The sequence below is a fragment of the Pyrgilauda ruficollis genome, unplaced genomic scaffold (genome assembly GCF_017590135.1).
Source record: "Pyrgilauda ruficollis isolate IOZ18807 unplaced genomic scaffold, ASM1759013v1 scaffold28, whole genome shotgun sequence".
Taxonomy (NCBI): Eukaryota; Metazoa; Chordata; class Aves; order Passeriformes; family Passeridae; genus Pyrgilauda; species Pyrgilauda ruficollis.
The window spans coordinates 5,213,372-5,237,736 of record NW_024524155.1 but is presented as its reverse complement, the minus strand read 5'-3'; the positions used below and the strand labels follow the sequence as shown (position 1 = coordinate 5,237,736).

The 24,365-nt window shown below is 38.3% G+C and overlaps 1 protein-coding gene across 4 annotated transcripts in view; it reads right to left on the bottom strand.

The window, feature by feature from the left end:
• Positions 1–3,195: 3,195 nt before the first annotated feature.
• TSHR (thyroid stimulating hormone receptor) overlaps positions 3,196–24,365 on the bottom strand; it is a 44,755-nt gene continuing 23,585 nt past the window's right edge. For 2 of the 4 annotated variants that reach the window (XM_041472013.1, XM_041472014.1), the window contains 5 exons: positions 22,297–22,374; positions 21,231–21,299; positions 14,856–14,933; positions 5,422–5,610; positions 3,196–4,621 (listed from right to left, as the gene is read on the bottom strand). In XM_041472013.1, coding sequence (XP_041327947.1) covers positions 3,217–4,621; positions 5,422–5,610; positions 14,856–14,933; positions 21,231–21,299; positions 22,297–22,374 — 1,819 coding nt within the window. In that variant the 3' untranslated portion in view covers positions 3,196–3,216. The remainder of the gene's footprint in view (positions 4,622–5,421; positions 5,611–14,855; positions 14,934–21,230; positions 21,300–22,296; positions 22,375–24,365) is intronic. The other 2 variants (XM_041472017.1, XM_041472015.1) reach the window with 2 other exon arrangements.

The following is a 24,365-nucleotide window of genomic DNA, read 5'->3' as shown; positions in this document are numbered from 1 at the left end:
TCTCAGCTAGTGATGGAGCTAAAAGCCCCCAAACCTGCATCAGACAGTGTGTTACGGGATAGGTCAGCCAAGGAGAACAATGAGGTTGAATGCAAAATAAATAGTATTAACTTCTTTTATAGGAAAAATATTTTAAAATTTCCCAAAAATATACTTGTTGAGCCTCTTCTAATTTTAAACAAAACATTTTATTCCCATGCTTTACATTATTTCTGAAGTATTCTAGAGAACATACATACTAAATGCCAGAAAAAATACAACTTGCTGAGACAGATTTAAAATAGCAAGTACTACATAAAGGTGTACACAAACCCAAAAATGGCTCAAGGAATTGATCAAAGCAGGAATGGAAGAGAATACCTATAGGATACAAACATTTACAAGAAAAGGTGTAGCAAATAAATTATTTAAATTGTATTTGCTTGGATCTTTCCAAAAGCATCTAAAATGTTTTTTACCAAGTTAAACACAAGAAGGGCTATGCAGGACAAACTGGAAATATCAAACTTCATTCATCTCAGAATTCTTTTAACAGGCATAATGCATATGCAATAATGAGAGACAGAAAAGTTCAATAATGTGTAAATATTTCTGTCATCCATTAGTAATAGCAAATAGCTGCATTAGTTTACAAACAACCTATACCAGTCCAACATACCACATCTTTCTGAATTCCTACTAGTTTCTGTGAAAGAAATATTCATGTTACTTTAAAAGCACTTTTAACATAAATTTTGATTTAGTCTTTCTTTCTGAAAAATAAAATTATTTAAGTTTGGATTTTCTTTTCCACCAGTACACTAGTGTCTGTGACGTCTGTAGGATAAATGTCCATTAGAGCTTGATTGTCTTTGCTGCTGCTGAGATACTAAATAAAGGCACTCAGGAAACTGTTTCTCCCTTTAAAGGGTTATTCCAGTATCAGAAGGGTGGCAGAACCTGGTGGGGGGGTGTTGCCTCTGAAAAGTCCCATGTTTGTATGGGACTCTCGGACATGGCCAGGGCATTACAAATGCAGCTGTTTCAAGAGCAAGGAATTTTGCTGATCTGCACACTTAAGAAGCTGTCTTTTTTTCTGATGTAATACTGGGCAACTCCAGATTACAGAAGAGGAGGTAATAAATTATTATTTGCATGGATTTCAGCAGTTTTGCTTTCAGAGTTTGCTGAGAATCAACCTAAAATGGAAATATGCCTCTCCCCCAAATAAACAGTTAAATTAGTCTGTAATACAATACTGTAGATTTTTTAAATGGCATTAACAATGATAGATTATTTATTTTTTATAAGACCATCTCATGGAATTCATTTATCTAGGCCCTTGCTTCTGCTCATTGAAGCAACCTTCATTTATAATCAGAAATAGAGAATCTAATTGAGTTTTAAATATTTGGAAAATACAGAATCAAATAGAGTATGTACATGGCATTTGCAATCACTCAGTTTCCAGATGCAGTAGCCAGCAGTTCAAAGGGCTCTACTATTATGGTTTTTTGGATACTAGTAGCCCACATTATATAAGCCCTGACTATTGTTGGATCAATTTAATTATAGTTCTACAAAGACTATAATTCCATGAAAACCAGCATGATTATTACAAAATTAATTTTAAAATACCTACCTGAAGGCAAATATTCACACAATATTTTCCATTCTTATGCCAAGACTTTCAAATAGCTGAGTGAAATGATCCATGGTAACCTTGGTAGCAGTTCTGCAGAGTCAGTTTGTGGAGCTGGCTGGGACCAGGTGTGATCCTGCCAGCAAAACCAGGCACTCAGGCCACTCAAGTGTTAACAATGCAGCTGGTGCAGAGCAGCTCCTACCCTGAGTCCTGATGTCTGCAGGAGCTGGAAAGCCAGGCTTACTTTCATTTTTTTTGTGGTGTAAGAATGAGCTGAGCACAGCCAAGCTTGACCTTGGTCCGGCCCCACCTAGCAGCAGGTAGGGCAGAAGGGTGCCTTAATTCTTTAGACTAGGGGTTGTTCCTTGGGTCTAAGCACGGATTTCCTTAAGCACACTGTGGAGAGCATGTGTTCCAGCTACAGCCAGGCTGTGGTCAGCCAGAGGATAACTATGCGATTCTTGTAGTTGTGCTGCAAACATCACGAAGGTCAGGTAACAGATCTTGCTGCAAGATAGATGTTCTTAAAACATGCTGAAGGAGCTAGAAGTCAGCCTTCAATGCACTAAACTGTATGGCATGAAGGAACCTAAAGGTGTGATCCACTCTTTTGGTCTAAGTTGAGGTTTGAGGCGGCTCAACGTAGAAAGGGCTAAAAGGAAAGTTCTACCCTGTGAGAGAGAGGTAAGTAGGGACAGCAGAAGTGGTAAGAAAGCAGGAATTGCAGGGTGTTCAGAGCAATAAATATGCTCAGATAAAACAGCCTTGAAATATGGTAACATCTGGATCAGTCATCCAAAATGACCCAAACAATCATCATTAACTTGACTCATCTTCAAAACAAATTTAAATAAACCAGCTTCTAAATAGATATATCAAAAAGTGAGAAAGTGATAGTAACGGACACAAATACCGTAATTTTTCTTACCTGCTATCTTATGAGCAGCTGCAAAATCAGGGATAATTTGCCTTTTGCCACTATAAAGGCAGTATGAAGAAGAAGCTTGTTTTGCCACCTCACCAAACTAAACCAAGAACAGCACACAAAAGATTAGATTTGTTTCAGGTCAGGATGACAGAATGAGAAGAAATCTGTTTCATTTTAGGCCTGGTAGAAGTTTTAGAAATTTTCTGTTAGGAAAAAACCCAACCTTTTGACATGTAGGTGTTTGAGAGCTTCAACCTTTAATTTTTTTAAAAAATATTATTTTAATTATTCAACTTTGTCCATTTTTTTTAGTCATATAAGTACCCCCAAGTCTTACTGTTGGGCTTCTTACTTTTTTTTTAAGATGAGGGTATATTTTATATTTGCCCAGTTTATATATTTATATATATATAAAAAATTTTCTTATTTAGGTAGAGCATTCACATCTACTTCTAGAATTATCATCAGGACCATGTGTTTTGCCCTGCACTGATAAGAGGTTCAAATAAGTGGTTTGTCTGAAAGAAGACCACTCCAGAGATACTTTTGGCTATAGCAAAACATAACCTAAGGGAAAAGGAAATGGACAATATTGTCTTCTCACTTGATTCACTGTATGCACAATCACCTCTTGACCAGGTTTTGGCTGTGATACTTTGAGATGTTAGAGCTCAGTTTGCTTGCATTCTTCCATGAGAATTTGGTTCTGCATTGTCACAGCAGGAAGGTAATCATTGACTGGGTCTTGAATGCTTGTAAGAACCTGACCTATCCCTCGGCTGATTCTCTGCCCGGAAGACCCACTGCTGTTTTTGGCTGAGACTGTCTGACCTCTGTAGACTTGAGCCTGATGCTCACATATACCAAACTTGCTTAGCAGGATAAACACATCTCTGCGGAAAGCTTTGGTGAAAATAGCGTAAAGAAAGGGGTTGGCACAAGAATTGAGTGGGTAGAAAAGTACCAGCAAAATCTTGGAATTGGAGACAGTTATCAGTGGTTTGTTCACAATGGCAGATAAAGCATGGAAAGAGATGGGAGCCATGCACAGAAAGTCGGTGAAAATCAACACAGCCATCCTCTTGGCAATTTTGGTGTCTTTGTCCCCTGACTTGTACTGAGGGTTTCGCACAGTTACATAGATTTTTATGTAGCAGGCACAAATGATAACAAAAGCAATAATGTTACATATTAAAACAAAGACAATGTAGGCTTCAGCCAGTGGTGTTTCAGTGTCCATAGGCAAGCAGATGCTGACTTTGCTGTAGCTGCTGACACCAACCAGTGGCAAAAGGGCGAGCAGGATGCAGGAGAGCCACCCTCCCAGCATGATGAGCACGGTGTGCCGCAGGCGAATCTTCCGGTCAGGCCGCATGGCGAAGGTGATGGCGTACCAGCGCTCCAGGGTGATCACGGTCAGGGTGTACACAGAGAGCTCACTGGCAAAGACCGTGAAAAACCCGGCTGTGTTGCAGCCAGGCCCAGTCTGCCACTCTATGGCATGATTATAGTACTCTGACCTGGTGTAGAGATCCACTGAAGCAATCAGAAGGAGGTATAACCCCATGCAAAAGTCAGCAAAGGCCAAGTTGCACATCAAAAAGCGAGGTACAGTCAGTTTATAATGACTGGTGAGAAGGATGAAAAGGACAAAAATGTTGCCTACGATGGCAAGCAGGTTCACAAACCACACCACAATCCTCAGAAACTGATATCCCATTATATCCTCGCAGGGATTAAACTCATCAGGCTCTGGTGTGCATATTACATCTTCATTTCCTCCACAGACAGGATAGTCATAATGACTGTCAAAGGTCTGGACATCTTCCATTTGAGGGTTCTTGAGCTCTTTGCCAAAGCCAAGATTTCCTTCTCCACGCTCCTCCAAAAAAAAGTAATAATGGAGATTTTCATGAGAGCTTGTGAACTTGGTGTTTGTGTCATACACAGCATTGGTGTGGTCTGTGTATTCTTCTGCATAATCTTTGTAAAATGGGTCTCTAAGAATCTTGACCGATCTCTTACGAAAGCTGTGGCTGCTCTGGTTACACATCAGGTACTCCAGGATCCTGAAAGAGTAGAGGGGGAAATCACTTTTGGCATTTACAGTTGGACTGGTGCACAGATTGTGAACAAAGGGAATGCTTCAAAAGCAAATCATCCTGGATGAAAATGTAGCTATAAGAATGTGATTGGATATATTTTTGTTAGCAGACCATAAAACGTACAATACCTTTTCTGGGCTATTTTTTATTTAACTGTATTTTTAATTTTATCCCCAGTAGTAATTTTACTTGTTTGACATCCATAATCCATCTTCTTTTCTGAGAGCCACATTTTTAATAGGTAAGAAGACATTTATTTACTCTTTATAACTTCTTGTATAATACATAGAATATTACTTTCTTTTTCAGTGTTGCTCACTATTCAATTTCTCCCAGAACTTCCATCAGTCTAATTTCTGTTCAGTAGCTTCTTTACAGCTAACTAGCAGTGCAGCAATTTGGAATTCTGTACCTCATGGTGTTATGCAGCAGTCAAAAAAATTTCAGTAGTTAACAGCTTTTTAGTTAGAAAACATGAGACTTGAGGCTAATAACCTCTCCAACACTTTTTTCCCAGGCCTTGATGTAGCACATTACCCTTTTCTTTTTTCTTTCACTTTAATTCTGGGCTCAGAAAGAGGAGGAACTGCTGCAAAAGGTCTTAGAAAAAAAAATTCCTCTGCCACTTTGCAATTGTAACCTGTTTCAAAGAACTTTTTTATACCTAGAAAAAATGGTTACAAAAGTGCCAATAGAAGTATTTTTATAAATATTGTCTTTACTGATATATTTTAAAAAAATAAATGTGAGTTAGTGAAACTCACCCACTTTTTTTTTTCCAGTTCTTGAAAGCACAGCAATGACTTGGGTATGATAGGTCAGCTCGCATTAGCTGAAGAAATACCTTTACAGCTGGTAATTTCTTTAAAGTCCATGTATTTCTGGCCATTAGTTCTTTCAGGCTTTCCAATCCTTTGGCTGGCAGGTTGGCAACAGCTGTTCTGGAGACGTCCCTAAGAAAGAAAAAGATGACTAGATCAGATTTTTTTTCAGATTGTTACTGTTCTTCAGGAGTTCCACAGAATTCTGCAATGAAAATCAAATCCTAAGGAGATGGGGATTTCATATTGCCTTACTAAGTTCTGATACCATTCAAATTCAGGTAAGGCTGTTCATTTCTCTATTATTTTCACTGTTTTTTAAAGCTCTTGTCTTTAATGTCTTTTAGCACTGAATATGTATTATAAAGAAATGTCATGACTTGTAAAATTACAGCTTTAAAGCCAACCAGATACAAATACATATGCAGCCACACAGTTTTAAAAATCCTTTAAAGAAATCACATCTTCCATTGGAAGAGTTATATTCCCTTAGACTTGCTTGGATTAATTTTAACCTATTGGCACACTTTAATAGAAAGTATTATTGCAATTCCTCAAATAATATTCTCTATATACTGAAATTCAAATCTTCTGTCATAGTCCATCCTGAATCTCTCAGAAAACTGAGTATTATGTTTGTTGCTTTCTACTTGTCTGCTGAGGTGGACTCATGAGAAAGATGATGCCCAGTTGATGGGGAGGTGGCTTTCCTTTCAGACTGCCAGGAGTGTCACCTGGTCATGCTAGTGTTTTCTACTCAGTTTTTGCTTTGTCCCAAAACCTCTTCTAGTGACACTTAAAGTTGTTTTTAGAATTACAGTCTGTGAAGTAAACCTGTAAAAGGAGTTCTAGGGTAGGAACATTGTTTGAGCATCGTTTTATCATGAACGCTCTCATAATAAATAAATCTGTTTTTTCTACACTTTCTTATCCCTCTAGAAGTCTTGCTCACTGTCTGGTTTCTTGCACCCAAAAGGAAATTGGAACTAATTTTAGGCTTTAAACAACTTTTAAATGTCTACAACATTTGGGTTTGCTCTGTTGTTTCTTTTTTCCTTTTGGTTTGTTTGTATTTGTTTTTAAATTGAGTTAGAAAATGTTGCTCCTTTTTGTAGGAGGACTTTTTCACTTCTAAAAGCTCCCTTGCTATCATATGTCCTTTAATATGTCACAACTAATTAATTTCAACTACATTAAATTCTTTTTTGTTCTTCTGAAGTCCTTTTGGATAGGTATTTTTACCAAGAGCCTGAACTGGCTCTTAGAAGAGTCTGAATATTGTCTGCTATCAATTTTACCTTCTAAAGAATCACAGAGTAGTTGAGTTTCCAAATCATCTGGTTTGACCTCCTTGATCAAAAAAGGGTCACCTGGAGCAGGTTGCTGTGAGCTGTCCCCCATTGACTTCTCAGCATCTCCAGGTCAGGAGACTCCACAGCCTCTTTAGCAATGTGTTATGGCATTTGAGCACTCTCACAACAAAGAAATTTTTTCAGATGTATGATGAGGTCACCTCTCAGTCATTTCTTCTCTCAGTCATTTCAGGGAACAGGCCCAGCTCCCTGAGCCTTTCCTCATGAGAGAGATGCTCCAGTCCCTTAATCATTATTTTTGCTCTCCAGTGGACCTGTGTCAGGAGCTCCAAGTCTCTCTGGCTCTGAGGAGCCCAGAGCTGGACACAGCACTCCAGCTGTGGCCTCAGCAGGGCTGAGTAGAGGGGCAGGATCACCTCCCTTGACCTGCTGGCAGTGCTCTTCCTTCTTCTGCAGCAAAACATCTTGGTAAATTAGATCTTGGGATAGGTCTTACTGAGACAAGGCTGGTTTTTCAGCAACCCTCATGGGTCTCCATCAAGTCCTCATGGTGGTGGCAGCTCTCTGCAGGTAGGTTAAACACTCTTTGATGGGAGAGGCTAAGACTCTTTGAAAGGGAAATTACAACTCATTTTTGAGAGTTCTTTGAATATGTACTGGCACAAGGTTATGGAGAAAGATGATCCTGTTTGTGCAAAGAGTTGGGAATTCTGACAAGCCTTGACAAAATCAAATATCAAGGGCTGTTGTGCTAACTACTCTGTTATGTGACAAGGGGAATTTCTCTTGGATTAATTGAAAAATATAAGAGTGGAGTAAAAGCCTGAGAAGAGATGACAAGATTTCATGCAAGAGGAAAAATGGGAAGTTAATTGGTATCTGAATGCACAGGTCATTGCAGCTAGGGCCCACAGTGGCGAGGCTGGCTCTGGTACTGCTGAAATACTCATAAACAGTCTGGGAAGGAAGTGAGAGTAGCTGCAACAAAGCTTGTTTCTGGTACAAAGTAATACAAGGTAGTGAAAGCTAAACCTGATTGTCTAAAGAAGCAGAAGGTTTCTGCAATAGTATGTGACTGAGCTGAAAAATAATATACTTCAAAATTAATGAATGTAAAATATGTTTAGGAAAGAAGCAAGTTTAACTTTACATGGATGACAGGGGCGTTTAATTTAGCTAGCACTCTGGGAAGTTCTTGGAGTCCTCTGCAAATGTCAGGTCAGTGCTTTTAGTAATGTTGAAGGAAAATGGAATGGTAAGAATTCTTGGGAAAGAAACAGAAAATGGAGCAAAAAAACTTCACTTCATAAATCTAGTATCACTGTAACTTAAATATTACCTGCAGTTCTAAAAATAGTATATACAGTTATATAATAAAAGCATGGAAAGCTGCAACTAGGATGATAGAAGTATCAAGTTGCTTCTGTATCAAGTAATGAGGTACAGATAACGACTTTTCTCTTGTGAAAAGCTACATCTGGAAGCAGCAGTAGTAGACTATAGTGCTGTGCAGATTGTGAAGAAGGTGATTGGCAATGATTATTCACTCTTGTGAGATGAGTTTTGGAGCACTTAAGAATGTGAGGCAAGAGACTTAAAAATAAGAAAAAGCATAAATTTTTACACCACTGCATCATTGTGAAAATCAGTGCTGTGGTTCATCATGCAGGCCAAAAAGCTAAGTAACAAGAAGAACAATATACCGTTTTGCTTTGGTTTTATTCACAGTTGTGTAACATTCCCATCAGAAATGTCTCGGTCAGCAAGAGCACCCTGGGGGACAAGGGCTCATGCTTTGGAAACAGCTGCTGAGAGGAGCTTCTCTGGATGTGCAGGGAATGGAGCTGCAGCTCCTGGAGAGCTGCAAACAGAAGGGAGTAGCAGGGCTCCAGCTGTGGAAACAATTTCCCAGGGAACAAAGGTGAACATGCAAAGTCTGTGGCAACTCAGAGTGTTACCAAGTGATGTTAAAAAGTGTGGAAGAAACATCTGTTCAGTGAAAAGAAAGGGCTTGGGAAGAATTAGTTGTAAGACTGTGTCATTTCTGTTCTATCTTACCAAATCCTATGAATTCTTTTGTGTATGTGCTTATGGGTGTATATTTAAGCAGATGGGTATTGTAGGTTTGGTTTTTAAGCATTCTGTTTTATACTGGGGAGCTTGGGGAAAAGTTACAGGAAGAGATGCCTTGAAGTTCTTGTTGATTTAGGATTAATTCTGGTACAGGGCTAACAATAGATACTTTGTCCCATCCATGGGCCATATTAAACACAATGGCTCAGAAGTTTAGAAGTTTCTAAAATCCTATTTTGGGAAGTCCCTAAACTGCTGGTATGTGGTGTCTGCCAGCAAGAGGTCTTGTGACCCTCTCTGTACCACTGATATTACAAATTAAAGAGCTTCCTGGGAGTCTGGTGATAATTTGTGTCCCAATGGAAGATAATTTTTTAGTTATTCTACCTAGGCCCACACTTTGTTGTGTGTGTGTCAGCTGGCCAAGAGGAAAGTGTGGGATTCTCAGGGATTTCGGGATTTTTTTTTTTTACTTTACAAATCTAGTCTTGATGATGATCTAATCAGATTCACAATCTACTTCAAGCAGCATAGCATCTGTCTTGAAACTAGATTGAAAAGATTTAGAAATAATTACTAATTCTCAGAGCCACGTGAATCCGAGTAGTTGGAGTTGTCCAGACTATAGTATCTGTGCCTGCATTCATAGAGAAGACACATTTTCCTGAGTGATCTTTGTGTGCCAGTGTATAGAATAATTTAGGTTGGAAAAGACCTTTAAGATCATCAGTCCAACCATGAATCTAGCACCCACCATGTTCACTGTGTCCTCAAGTGCCATATCCACGTGTTTTTTGAACACTTTCAGGGACCCTGACTTCACCACTTCCCTGGGCAGCCTGTTCCAATGCTTTACAAGCCCTTCTCTGAAAAATCTTTCCCTAATATCCAATCTAAACCTCCCCTGGCACAACTTGAGGCGATTTCCTCTTGTCCTGTTGCTTCTTACCAAGCCCGAATCAGCCAAGTGCGGTCAGTCCCAATCAGTCACGGATGATCAGTCCTGATTTTGGTCTACTGAGAAAAATGGGAACTGACTGCAGTTATGTCTGCCCCATTAACATCTAATCATACTGATAACTAAGATGATGTTTAAACACAGCAGTGCTTACATTGCACATAAGAGTGTCTTGCTGACACGGCTAAGTTATAGCTTGCACCCTTAAAGAAACACAAGAGAATGGGCAAGAGGTCTGATGGACTTGTCAAGAGGATCGGTGTCAAACTGTGAAGTGACCATAAAAGAAGCTAGGCAGGAAACTGATAAAATGAACGATAGCAAGTCACAAGGACTGGATTTCACCAGAATAGTTCTGAAGCAGCTGAAGGAGGAAGTAGTTGAATTGGTAAAAGAGTCATGGAACCTTCAGCTTTGCTCTCCTGCAGAAAGGCAGCAAACAAGCTGCCACCAAATATGATATACCTGGGGAAAGTCGCACGTAAGGGGCTTTTGTAAAAATAAGTCCTGCCTTGCAAACTTCTCCGAGTGCTGTGCTTATCATCTGCTCAAAGTCTCTTGGGACTTCTACAAGGTCTGTGACAAATGCCCACAAGGCTGAGACAGAAACCAGGCAGACACACTCTTGTGGAAGGTGTCAAGTGCTCAGGATTGTGGAAAAGGCTGGCAACATTCTCAGCTAGCCTAGAGCCACAGCAGACTTGAGCTTTTAAGTAGCCATGGTCTGCAGCCCACTCAGGTAGTGGAAGTGCTTGTGTAGGGTTCTATACTGTGAGGCAGAACAGCAACCAAAGTGCTCTCAACCAGTCTCAACATTTTGGCTTGGTAGTAGTTTTGTTTCGTCCTCACATATTTTCTTGTATTTTCTTTCACGTCTTTTCTTTCTAGGCTGTTGCTTATCTCAGCTGAAATTTACACATTCTATTGAATGTTAAGGAGACATTGGAGAAGTTCAGATAAACGTGGGAATAAATCATAGTTTATAAATTCAATGATGCTGTTTTCTGAACCAGCTGTATATTATAGAAGTCTTAAACAGATATTCAGCTGCTCAGATTTTTTTTCTCTTTTCCTGGGTTATTATATTTCAGTCTAATTCTTTGTTGATTGTATGAAGTCAGTATTTCAGAACTGGATCTAAGTGATAATAATGTTTGTCAATAATTCTTTTCATTGCTGGAAGCATGCAATTGTAGTATGAAATCCAGTAACAGCAATAATTTAAAAGATAGGTAGTTAAGAAAATGAGATTGAATGCATCATAGTAAAATTGAGAATTTTTACCTAATCATACACAAATTTCTGACAACTGCAATAGATAAAGCATAAAATATATAATAGATGGGCTTAAACCACAGATACTATTTTAACTCTACTGAAAGATTTTTTAAATCTAAAAATAAGCATTGTTTGATTAGCAAAATACAGAGTGCTCCTTGTGCTCAAGGATTTGCTTATGTCCCATGGGAAGAACCATTCCTAGATTGGGAATTGATGCTTTAAAGTGAAATTCTGCATTCTACAGATAATTAACTACTCACCTGTATCTTCTCTGACTGTAATATTTTGAGTTTGAACTCTGTTCAAAAGCTAATTGAATAATGACCCTAATTCTATTTTTGTTGTACTCTGTTGAACTTTTGCTCTAGGCAGCAGCTCTTGTCGCATTTAGTTAATCAGGTCCACCGAATTGCTGAATCCTTGCCAAGGTTTCATTTTGAGGTGAAGAGCAATGTACTGTCATCATACTCTTAAAATAGTTTTCTAAAGGGAGCAATCAGTGTATACATCCACATACATCTGAGTATACCACAGTGACAAAGGAACCAGAGTTGCTGACATCTGTTTTCCTCTATTCAGTGAGCACAATCCCTGCCTCCTCTGCTGTTGTAAACGGCAAATTAAAAAAAAAATAAAATAAATCCTAGCTTTTCAATACTTGAGTGTTTTTAATTAGGTGGTCTGAGAGCATGGCCCAAGTCACACAACATACATATAGCCAGGCAGAATTCTTTGTAGTTAAATCTTTCTCATTGGGTTTCTTTAAAGACAAAATGGAACATTACCCCATTAGGGTGGATCCATGGTCTGTATTTCAGCGTTTAAGTTGCTGTTGCTACAGAAATCCTGATCAGAAAAAAAGCACAATCTCTGGGCACACTTTCCAACTAGTGTGAATTCCTATCTCACCTGAAGAGTGCATATAGGGAACTCCAGACAATAAGTTTTGCCAGCTTGGTAGGGAGGCAAGATAGAATTTCTCTTAGAGCTCTATACATGTTCCCTTTTTGAAATTTTTTTTTTTTTTTTTTTTTTTGGTGTGTACTGCTGCCGCTATATGCAATGTCATTCATTGTCCCAGAAAAAGAGCAGTATTCTCACAAAAATTTTCCATAGAGTTAATCTTCAAGATGAAACAGTTTGGAAGTAAAACTTTATTTTGAGGAAGATGAAATGGTCAGCTAATAACACCAAGGTGCCTGAACCAAAAATGTCTTAATAAACTATTCCTTATAACAAGCGAAGTTGTTTACAGTGCCCAAAGGGCTGTATTGGTCAGACTTTTCAGAGTGTGACACTAGTTAACAAATCTGTGGTCTCTCTGTAAATAACTCATTGGTCATGATGGTATAGTGGGGGTGTATACTAAGGCACCAATTGCAAGGACATTTTTGTCACCTGTGGGAGTTGTTAATGACCAGTGACATGACACAACCACAAATACTGGGTTTTCACTCAGTTTGCATTTTTTGACTTCAGCCCTCTTAATATAATGCATATCTGGGGTTTCAGAAACTCTTTTGTTCCTGTTAAAATAATTCTGTTTCCTGAAGGTCTGCTAAGAGATCTGTCCAGGTGGAAGGATTCTGCTTTCAATTGTTGCCCATTTTATGGCAAACCTTTTCTACAGCACACATGCATAATAATTCCTGGTTATCTGTGGGTAACACAAGCCCCTAGGCTGCTATTAAAATGACATTAAAATAAAATTAAAGCTAATAACTTGAATTATTAATTCAGTACTGGTTTTGGTTTGCATAGAGTTAAATTTCGTCACAGTAGCTGGAATGGGGCTATGTTTTTTTGATTTGGGAGTGAAAATGATGTTGATAATACAGGGATGTTTTATCTCTCCCTGGGCAGTACTTACACACAGCCAAGGCATTTTTGTTTTTCACATCATCTGACCAGCGAGGAGGTTAAGGGTGCACAAGAATTTGGGAGAGGATAGCCAGGACAGCTGACCCCAGCTGACCAAGAGGTATTCTAGACTTTACTAAATCATGCTCAGCAGTAAAGACTGGGTGGACATTTGCCACGACTGCCATTGCCAGGGGACTGGCTGGGGATCAATGGGCTGGTGATGAGCAATTGTTTTTCTTACATCACTTGTTGTTCTTGGTTTTGGTTTGTTTTCTTGCCCTTCTGATTTTTTTTTCAACATCTCTTTTTTAATTATTAAGCTGACATTATCTCAACCCCTGATTTTTCTCATCTTTACCCTTCCAATTCTTTCCCTCATCCCATTGGGTGCAGGGGCAAATATGCAGCTGTGTGGAGCTGAGGTGAAGGCCAGTGTTAAACTGTGACACCATCCTAGGAGCTTTATCTTAGGACTTGCATTTCAAAGTATCATGATGTGAAATACTCTTGCTTTTTAAACCCACTGTTGATTTACTGTGCTTACATGCCATTTCTGGCCTTCTGCCTTTGAGAAGCAAGACCTCTCTCTGTAATGACACTATAGTAAGTACCACATCTCTCTTGAGTTATAAGTACTGCTAGGACTCTTATTAGCCATGCAAGTGTATCATTCTAAGAGGAGATGGATAGCTGATTGTTTAGACTGCAAATATAAAACATGTCCTGAGATCAAGGATCAGTGGTAGCTGGGATATCACAATAGTTATGGAGGACTAGAAAAAAATTGGAGTCATTTAAGATAGCTAACTTGAAAACAGGGTAAAAAGGAAGTTCTTTACTTTTTAGAAGTTCTTTTATTTTTTTTAGATATGCACATCCTAGGAAAGCATCTCTAGCCCCTAAACCAAGAGGTATTGTGTAACTGATACATCTCCAAGTTGGCCTTTGCTCTGGAAGCTTAACTGGCTCTTACAGCATACGATTAACCACCCACAACCTTTTGCAGCATGTCATTACTTGCTGACCTGTCCAGCATAACAACAACACTGACGCTTTAAATACCCACAATAATCAAGAGTCAAAAATCTGTGCTTCTGCAGGCTCTCACCTGCTGGAGCCAGACAGATTTTCTGAATTTGAAAAGATTCTGAAAGAAAAATAATGGCTTCTGCACCTTTTGTTATTGCAGGTAGCTGCTAGCATTCCTTCCAAGAAAAATATGTTTATTCTGCTATGAATAAGCTGATTTCCTGAAGAGTAGAATGTAAAGCTTGTTCTTAGATGGTCTGAGCACTGCCAGCATCATCTAGTTTTGCAGTGGAGGAAGAAATTCCTCCTTCAGTATTTCAGTTCTCCTTGTGATCAGCCGTAGGCACTACATTATGTACTAGACAATTTGAGTCAGGGAATGTGATTCTTCTGGAAGTTCTTAACTTCTTTCAAGTTTTATTTTCATTCTGCATTATGATTCCTAATTTTATTGAAAAGTTCTTTGGAGGATTATAAAATCAGACTGGAAGCCAAATAACATGAGTTGAAAAAAAAGGGCATCAGAAGTAACTTTTTCTGTCTACATTTTTTTTCCTCTCTTTCAGTTGTCTTTACATGTGTGGTACAAGAGTCCTTCTTTTGTATTGCAATTGTACAGCCATAAGACAGGTTGTAGTACAGAATCTTCTATAAGACTAATTGGTAGGAACAGTATATGTAATGTAGGATGCAAGCATTTGATAAATCAGTTCACTAAAGCACAGGCTTGGTTTCTGGTATTATTTTTGTAAACATGCCATTCCTGTCCCTGCTTCTCTGATGCTAATTATTGTAAAGAAATTGTAAGCTAAAACAGGATTGTTTTTAAAGCTTTCTCTAATTCATTTTCACCTACTTACAGTAGAGTTGGTCCACTGTGCACTCCCAGAAATGCATCATCATTGATAACTTTGAGGTATCTGTTCTTGTGCAGATAGCTGCAGAAACAAACAAAATACAGTGACTTGGAAGTAGTTATCCATAGGTTACCGAAGATCTCGAGTTTACTTGCCTGCACAGATGTACAAAAGCAATATGTATAAAGGCCATCCATTCCCAACCACATATTGAAACATAATCAGTTATTTCATTTTCTGTGTACCCAAGAAACAAAATACAGGTTTTCCGTTTTGAAAAGCAATTAAATTCCTCAACAAACATTTTATTTTGCTAATTTATTTATTATCTTTGTTCCAAATTTTTTTCTCTCACTGTCATACACATAAGGGGCACATGCATACACACTATCTTCAAGTACATATGTGTGAGGATGAGCTCAAATAGTTTTGTTTTCTTTTGTCAGAATGGGGTATGGGGAATTACATGATGGAAAACATAATGAACAGGAAAACAGTTTCCTCTGTGTTGTGAGTTCAATAAAATTTTTAAATGCTTTAAAATCTTCATAGTCAAATGTAAGTTTCTATATACAGGCCAAAAGTAAAGATTGAAGTTTTGCTATAAGAACAGCAAGGAAAGAGTGGGATATTTGGTACCCTATTATAAACATGCACAAGTTAGCTTGTGATGTAGCTAGGAAGATAAAAAGTGCAATAGGAGGGTGGTCACAACAGATGTCAGAGGGTATCTCTGAAGTTTACAGAGTCACAGAACATTCTGAGTTGGACGGACCCACAAAGATCATCAAAATCCATCTTCTGGCCCTGCACAGAACCCCAAGAGTCACACCATGCGCCTGTTGTCTAAACACTTCTGGAACTGTGTCAGGCTTGGTGCTGTGACCATTTCCCTGAGGAGCCTGTTCCAGTGTCCAGCCACCCTCTGGGTGAAAAACCTTTTTCTAATATCCGACCTAAACCTTTATGACAAAACCTCAGGCCATTCCCTCCTGTCCTGTCACTGGGTACTACAGAGTCCAAATTGGTGTCCTTCTCTTCTCTTCTCTTTCCTCAAGAGGAAATTGTAACTGCAGTGAGGTCTCCCCTCAGTCTCCTCCAGGCTGAACAGACCAGGTGACCTCAGCTGCTCCCCATACATCCCCTCAAGGTCCTTCACCATCCAGCCCTCCTTTGGACACTCTCTAATAGTTTAGTATCTTTCTTATATTGTGACCAAAACTGCTCACAGTGAGGCTGCACCAGAGCAGAGCAAGACAATCCCTTCGCTTGCCCAGCTGGCAAGCTGTGGTGTGGAAAAAATTAAGTAAATATTCTAATCCTGTCTTGGTTGAAGTCATTGGCAAATTTTTCATAGCATTCACTGGATATAAGCTTATATTGATCACCATAGTAAGAAATGAGAAGTAAATGCGCTTCATCTGGGTTACACAACAGAAAGTCTCTGGGAGCCAAGTAGTGCTTCTGGCATGCTATTCATTGGACATTGACATTACTCATGCCTTAAGCCTTGTTTCTTACAGAGGAAAATAGTTTATATCACCTTCTCAGCTGTTGTTTGAAATAAGCTTTCATTCTTTATTAATATATGGCATTCTAGCATCACCTGGTGTTTGTGTTTTCTGAGAACCGATTTTCATATTCTGTAAATGGCACACTGTTGTTCTAATAATTTCCTTTAGTGTGCAAATTTCCTTATGCTTTTGTCTGCAAAATGAATACAAAAATTAAAACCAGAGCAACAGTTAAGAATTAATCCAAGATTTCAACATCTAGGTTGTAGTGTTGAAGGACACAAAAACCTGCTTAACCTAATAAAACCTGTCTGCTTTAGTAACTAGAGACTATTATACAACCACTTAATTGCTTGTCCAATTTTGAAATATTTTCCCCTGATGTTTGAGTACCATAGTGACTAATAAACCTGAAATATAATAGCTGATATGTCTGATAAAAATCTTCAAAGTTACAAATAGAAACAGCTAGAGACTTTGGGAAGTACAGAACCATGTGTTACTAAGGAGGGGCTGTGGTGTTAGCTGCCAGTTTTCACATCAATGAGTCAAGCCCATCAGAATGTACAATTTCCTGATGCTAATTGGTTTCAGTTGCTTAGGCCCTTTTATTTTGATAGGTACTGCTTTTCGATGGAAAGAATAAGGCTTTGGTAAATACTAATTTGACAAAAAAAGCACATGTAGAGTCAGTTCCTTCTGAAAGTGCCATTAATCCTGCTGTTACTGATAGTTAAATGATACAGAATGTCATTTAAATTCTCTGCAGAAGAGAAAACCGCAACAGTGGTAACAACATGTCTAAATAAATCTTAGAAGTTTTAGAAATCACATAGGTGATGTGTAATATCTAGCCTGAATGGGGACACCAGAATAATAATTTTGGAGAGTTGGTGATGGCAATCAGATATACATGAATACCACAGTGCAAACTGCAGGAAATCTGTAGCAGTAAGTGCAGAATCTGGAGTAGGAGATGCTGATGTTTCTGTAGTACTGTAAGTAAATGAAGGCCCTTTTTCACGTTTTTCAATCCAGTCAGAGCAGTAAACCACCTATACTTGTGTCTAACAGCCTGTATGGACTCAGGGTCAAGGGTAAGTGGGAGGAATATTGCGTTAAACCTCAACCACACCAGAAAACACCATGACTGCAGGGTGCTGAGCAGGACCTTCTGAGGGCACAAAACACTAACAGGACATTTCAATTGCTATGTAATATGCATCCAGCTGGGTTATGAAATGAAGGTTAAAGAAAAGGAGGACAGGCAAAACAGATGCAAGTGAGCAGTACTAAGGATTCATCATATGATTTTTCCACACAATTGTTTATCTTAACTCTGAGCTGTGCCAAGCATTATAAGTGAACCCTGAAAGTGTATACTAAAGTAAATAGATTCTTTTGGAGTTTATTTTTGTGATTAGATTTTGAGATCTCACATTTTCCACTTCAGTAATTTAGATCTGTAAAAGCTCATCACAAATATATTTTGCCATTCACTGAAAATATCTTTTAAAAACTCTTCTTTCCTCACCAATTACCTTACAGAAATAAACATTGGTGCAGCAGCACCACTTTGCAGGAGTGATGCAGTTTGGGACTTTAATGATGGGTTAAGATGAGGGATTCGAGTGTCAGATGAATGCTTTTCAGTAAAAGTGTCATTGAGCCTTTAATTCCTGGTTCCTGACTTCCCTGCCCTTATAAAACTTACATAGCAGTACTGTGGATCCTTGTTGGATGACAAGATCAACTAGGTAGTGCTATTATTCATTGTGATAATGGAAACCCTTTGTCCATGGTTTTTCGCCTATATTTTTTTGCATTAATTTTTCTGCATTAATTTTTTTGGCCCCCTTTAATTACATAGGCATTTTAATACTGCAAGAGTGGTAGAAAGGTATAATGCATAGTAGAAGATAGCCTCCAATATTCCCAAAAATGTCTTCTGATTTATGGATAGAACATGAACTCTTTGAATAATTTGCCAAAAATTTATTATTGTTTTTGATTGTTTTGTTTTGTTACTTATTTTTGTCCTTGAGATAGTAATTCAAAACATATTCAAATTTCCCTCACCCTTTTTCTATTAGTTTATTTTTGCTCCTATTTTTGTTAAATTCAAATGCTCTTGGATCAGACCCAGAGAAAACAGGTACTTCCTTCATGATACAGTGGTAGATAAACAGGAGTTCAAATTAGAAATGTCAGAATAGAGAAAATTAAGTATTTGCCTCTTATATTAACTTAATGCTTCTGCTAAAAACAACAAATCTCCAAGCTTGCACTTAGCAAAATTATACTTTATCCTGTCATATGGTAACCAAACTACTTCAGAAAATTAGTTTAGAAATTTCAGTGTAGTTTATCAAACAGATAAAGTCTTTACCACTCATGTTCAGCTCCCTCCTTTGCCTTGTACATCTAGAGTAGTGCTCTGCTCCAAGTAAATGTCATATGATTTAATTAGGAGAAAAGTGTTTGTTGTAATAAACCATTTTTACTGCTGGTAGATAAACTCATGAACATAAATCTAGTTTTGGTTATTCTGTTGGTTGTTTGTTGGGGTTTTTTTCTTTTAAAATTTGATTGACCAGTGCATCATAGCCAGTCTCTGGTAGGGTTCACTTAGGATCATAAATCATAGAAGTTATCAGGTTGGAAGGGACCATGTATTCATCATGGGGTCCAACTCCCTAGTCCTTGCAGGACGACGAAAAACAAAATCGTGACCATGACCGTCATCCAGATGCAATCTGAACTCTGTCTTGGTGCTGTGACCACTCCCCTGGGGAGCCTCTTCCAGTGACTGACCACCCTCTTGGTGAAGAACCTTCACCTAATGTCCAGTTGAACCTCCCCTGATGCAGGTTCATTCTGTTCTCTTGTCACTGGTCACCAGAGAGAGATCAGCCCTTGCCCCTCCACTGCCCACCCTGAGGAAGCTGTGGGCTGCCACGAGATCTCCCCCTCTCCAGGCTGAACAAGCCAAGTTACCACAGCCACTTCTCGTAAGTCTTGCCCTCAAGGCCTTTCACCATCTTGGCTGTTCTCCTTTGGACACATTTAAGGGTTTGATATCCTGCTCCTATTGTGGCACCCAAAACTGCCCCCAGCACTCGAGGTGAGGCTGTCCCAGTGCAGAGCAGAGCAGGACAATCCCCTCCCTTGCCTGGCTGGCCGTGCTGTGCCTGATGCACCCCAGGACAACGCTGGCCCTCCTGGCTGCCAGGGCACTGCTGGCTTGTGCTTAACTTGCCATCAACCAGGACCCCAGATCTACTTCTGTGGGGCTGCCCTCCAGCCTCCCACTTTGTATGTGTAACCAGGATTACACCATGCCAGATGGAGAATACAGTAATTGTTCTTGTTAAATTCAATATAGATGGTGATTGCCTGGCTTTCAAGTCTGTCCAGATCTCTCTGTAAAGCCCTCTACTCTTAGCCTTAAAAAATACTTCTATATCTTTAAAGAATACTAATTACAATATTTTTTTCTAAAAATAAGCAAAGAGTATCTACAGAGTATGTGCTGTCTGCTTCTGTCCTTCCCAGTTCAATAAAGCAGACGTTTAGAACTCCAGGTCTTCTAAAACTACATTTGCCTTTGATTCTTTAATAATAAGGAGAATTCCAGAGAGGACAGAAGCAATAGCACCTGCATACTGTGAGAGAAGCATAAAGAAAAATTGCTACAAAATAGTGTCCAACCCATGTTTTGTCAAAATGTAAGAAATGGAAGAGCCAGCACAGTTCATACAATGGCTAAGGCTTGGAAAGTTTCTGAGTATTGCTGCATGCAGCTTAGAGGGATTCAGTCAAGACACTGGCTTTATTTTTGCCATATTTTATATCTTGTGATTTCTGTGGGCACTAGTACAAGCACTATGTCATCATGGAAAACTTCCTTTTTCATATGAAAGTTCAAAGTAACTGAACTAGTGTGAATAAAATCAGATCTATTCCAGATCTTTAGTTTAACTCAAACCTTTCAGACTTTAAGAAGTCTAGCTAGCTGCTAAGATAAAATAGGCAGTTTGGAAAGATTAGAACCATGTGAAGGATGCTTTTGTGGAATTCTTATAGAATTTAAGCCTAATTTAAAATAAAGTACTAAAAATAATCATATCTATCCTCATGTTTCTCTGGTTAATTTAAGAGCTAAAGATGAAGAAATCTCTTTACTCATGAGAGTGACAGAGTTTTTGGTCAAGCTTCTGTAGGACAAGAGTAAGCTCTGCCAAAGCGAATGGAGTCTCTAGAATTGAGATTTATTCTCTCTTACTGATGGAGGCAGATGATTTTGGGTATGGTGTAAAAAGGATGTTCACTCACTAAATATTATTTTTTCAGAAAATACAATAAGAAATTGCAGGGAAACATGAAATGGTTGATTCATGCTTTTGAGATGTGCATCTCTTTTCCAGTGTAAGTGGCTGGTTCCTCTGAGTTCCTCCCAGCCCCTTACACCTCTCTCTTTTTTGCAGCTGACACCTGTGAAAGAACTGCTACCATTATCACTGCTACACTTACTAACATACAGTCTTGTAAAAAAAAAACATAATTATCTTCCAAATTGTCTTAGAAAAGGTACTGATCAAAGTTTTACTGTAGCTTCAAACCAGAGCAAAACTCACAATGGAATTACTTGCCATGCTTTTATTTCTGAGCTATAAATATACATACTAAATGAAAGCACACTGCAAAAGACATTAAGCAATGATACTGTTATTGCTGGCTGAAATTAACATCCTCTCTTTGCTCCTTTCAAGTAATTAAAATTAGATATGCATTTCAGAGCCCCAGATAAGCAGAGAAGTTTGGGTTTTTTTCTTCTGAAAGAAGAGAATTACCTGCTACTTACATAGCATCCAGATTTGTCCCATTAAAAGCATGGCCTTGAATACTGGTAAAACCATTATTGTAGAGTTTACTGCAAGCAAAGAAGAAATTACATCAGTGTATTCTGGGCTGCTTCAATACATGAATACCTAACATCTTATGCATAATTTTTCTTTGCAACAGCACATTTGTGGATGAGTTAAGTTTAGTCTCTTGAAGAAGCAGTAGTTACTGTGCAAGGTCAAACAAATGCTCAGAAGTGTTCTTGACTGCACCTGAATCAAGGATGCCATGAGGCAGGTGTGCCACCTGCCTCTTTTTACAGCAATGATAGACTAAACCACTTTGTTATAATTTTCCCACTCTTAAACTAAAAGCAAGGAAACAAAATCCTGCTAGGATTGATTAAGGAAGGCTACAGGAACTAACTAGCAAAAAAGGTCTGATTTTACTATCAGGCGTGCCTTAAATTTTTAGAATTCATTCTTTTACTCCCTTAGAGCAAAAGGATTTTTTTTTATTTTTTTTTTTAGAATTTCTTTAGAATTCATCTGCTTGCATTCTAATACTTTTCCTGCCAGTTCAGGTCATAACTCATTACAGTAATTTCACTCCCATCAGCTATTTCTCGTGGCTCACAATGACTGACTTGCATTTCTGAACTTTATTTAAGACTTTTCTTTCAAATATGACTCTTCTGATGTTAGCCATCCATTAGTTTCCATGGTATGTACCACTCAGGTTGCAAAAAATGTTAGACACAGTTATAACCCTGATGAATCTTTACAGGGGTAGAACTTTGCAGATTTTCTCCTTTGTTTTTTTTTCAAATATAAACATTCATTGGCACTAGGGTCGTAGAAAAACTACTTTAGTCAAGCCAGTTTAAAGAAAAGAGCAGGACTGATTCAAATAGCTGTCAAAGTACAGACTTTATGCAAACTAGAATATAGATACTGTCTGTCTGTGATATTTCTCTGTTGCAAACTACTAGAGAGTAAGACAGGAGTAATTTTATTTTTAAATATTTTGCCATACGCAATTACCAGAGAGGTGATTGCCTTGTGACTTAAACTGGAAGAACTTACAGGGTTAGAGATTCATTACAAAGCCCATGGAAAGCATTTGCAGGCACTGAAGTCATATAAGGATTATCTGCAATTTCACTGAAAAAGGAGACAAAATATCACAATCAAACATCTGCCCAACAGAGCATCTGGAGAACAGCTTTGTTATTAATTGTTCTCTGCCTTGATAATAAATAGAAGTTAAAAACATAATTATTTAAATAAATTAATATTAATACATTGTAAAATAAATAACACTGCCATATTAATTATATTATAATTTTAAATTTATTTATTCAAATAAATAAGTTTAAAATAATAACCTGTTAAGTTATATCTAAGGCACAGAAGATACATGCAGGATGAAGAACTGAGCATATTCCAGCACCCAGGAAGACAGCTTGTGAGGTAGGTGGGTTTTGTAATTCTGGTGAGGTGTGCCAGCCTGTGTGATAATAGTGGCTAATGGCACAGACAGGTCCCTGGTCTCATGAGCCAGAGAATTAGCAGAGTGAGTAAGCATTACCTGCAGTGTCAATTGAACAACCCACTGGCTTTAGAGCTGAAACCCTGCTCTCTAAATTCAGATATCAAATAATACCTTATTCAGGACAGAGGCATTTTACTTTATGAAAGTGCATCTAGCACATCTCTTTCACTAGTAAGTGAAATAATTTACTGATTCTTCTCACCTCTTGTCCAAAGGAGGGTTTCATTATTCATTTCTTAAATACTTTTTTTTACTCCTACTCTGCATTCTTAATAAGTACTATGTATCTTCAGACCAAAATTCTGTTGTAAAAAACGGGAGAAAGGAAAACTAAAGAGATTTACTATTACTAAATTGGAGAAAGGAGAGAGGAAAGAGCTGGTAGAAACAAAGGGCAGAGCAAAGTCTTTGATTGACCTTTTTCTGATTTTTCCTGAATAATACTACAGTCTGGAAATGAAAATATTGTGCAAAAGTTTATTTTTCTTCAGTTTGTGGATTAGGTATGGCCTGATAAGGCCCATGCATAAAGTCCATGGGCTGAGAAGTCCTAACGATTACCCATGTGCCAGAAATAACTTCATTCCTTTTCTGTGCTACATTTGTGCATATATATGTGCTAACACTGAACAGTACTACAACCATTTTCATTCCAAGTAATTTTCCCTGGTAGGTGGTTTCCACCACAAGTTATTTGGGTTTGACATTTTGCAGATTGGTTCATTTTTTCTAAATAAATGTTTACTTGTAAGTTGCTTGACCTCAAAGGCAAATAGTAATATAATGAACGGGTTTTCCCCAAGCTATACCTTATTCATTATTTATAAACCTATTACTTTTCAAAAGCATTTTTTCTTGATGGAAGAAACAAAAAGTCTTTCATTGAATAGCAATATTTAGAAATCTATATCATAGAACTATCTTCCTTGAAAGTACAGGTCTATTCTTTAAAAACTCTGTGCAGCATGTATGACCTATATTTATCTTTTGTTAGTTATCACTATAAAAAAATATCAAGGCAGAAGTAAAACAATGTTTGGCTTTCTGCCACTTAGAAAGGCACTGAGTTAGTGGGAAGTAAGAACACAGATGGTTGTATTAACTGCTTTGTTTCATCTAGCCTGTTCAATTCTTGGTTCTCTCTACTATGTAGAAGTAGATCTAGCAGAGTTTTCAATCTAAGCTGAAGCCCTTCTGGTCTTTGAGAAACTCTCTAATAGTTCTTAAGATGTAGTTACATCTCCCTCAGAGCTCTGACTGACTCAGGTTTCAATCTTGGAGGCCTACAGCCAAGGTGAATGTGTATTATAGAATACAGCTTATTTCTGGTTTCAGAAGATCAATCTTGGAAGGGAAGATCTCATTGCTTCCTACAGGTCTACACTTCTTAGCAAAACAAGCAGCATTTCTCTATTGCTCTGAGGTTCATCTTGCCAGTGGCAGACCATGAATGCAGTGGGAACTGACCCTTCTCGACCAAAAACACCGCTTAGCAGCACTGAAACAAGGCCTGTGGTAGATCATCAATCACATCTCTGCAAATCACCTTCTAACATAACACTTCTCATTTTTAATTGCCTTTTGCCTAGCCCACCCAGTA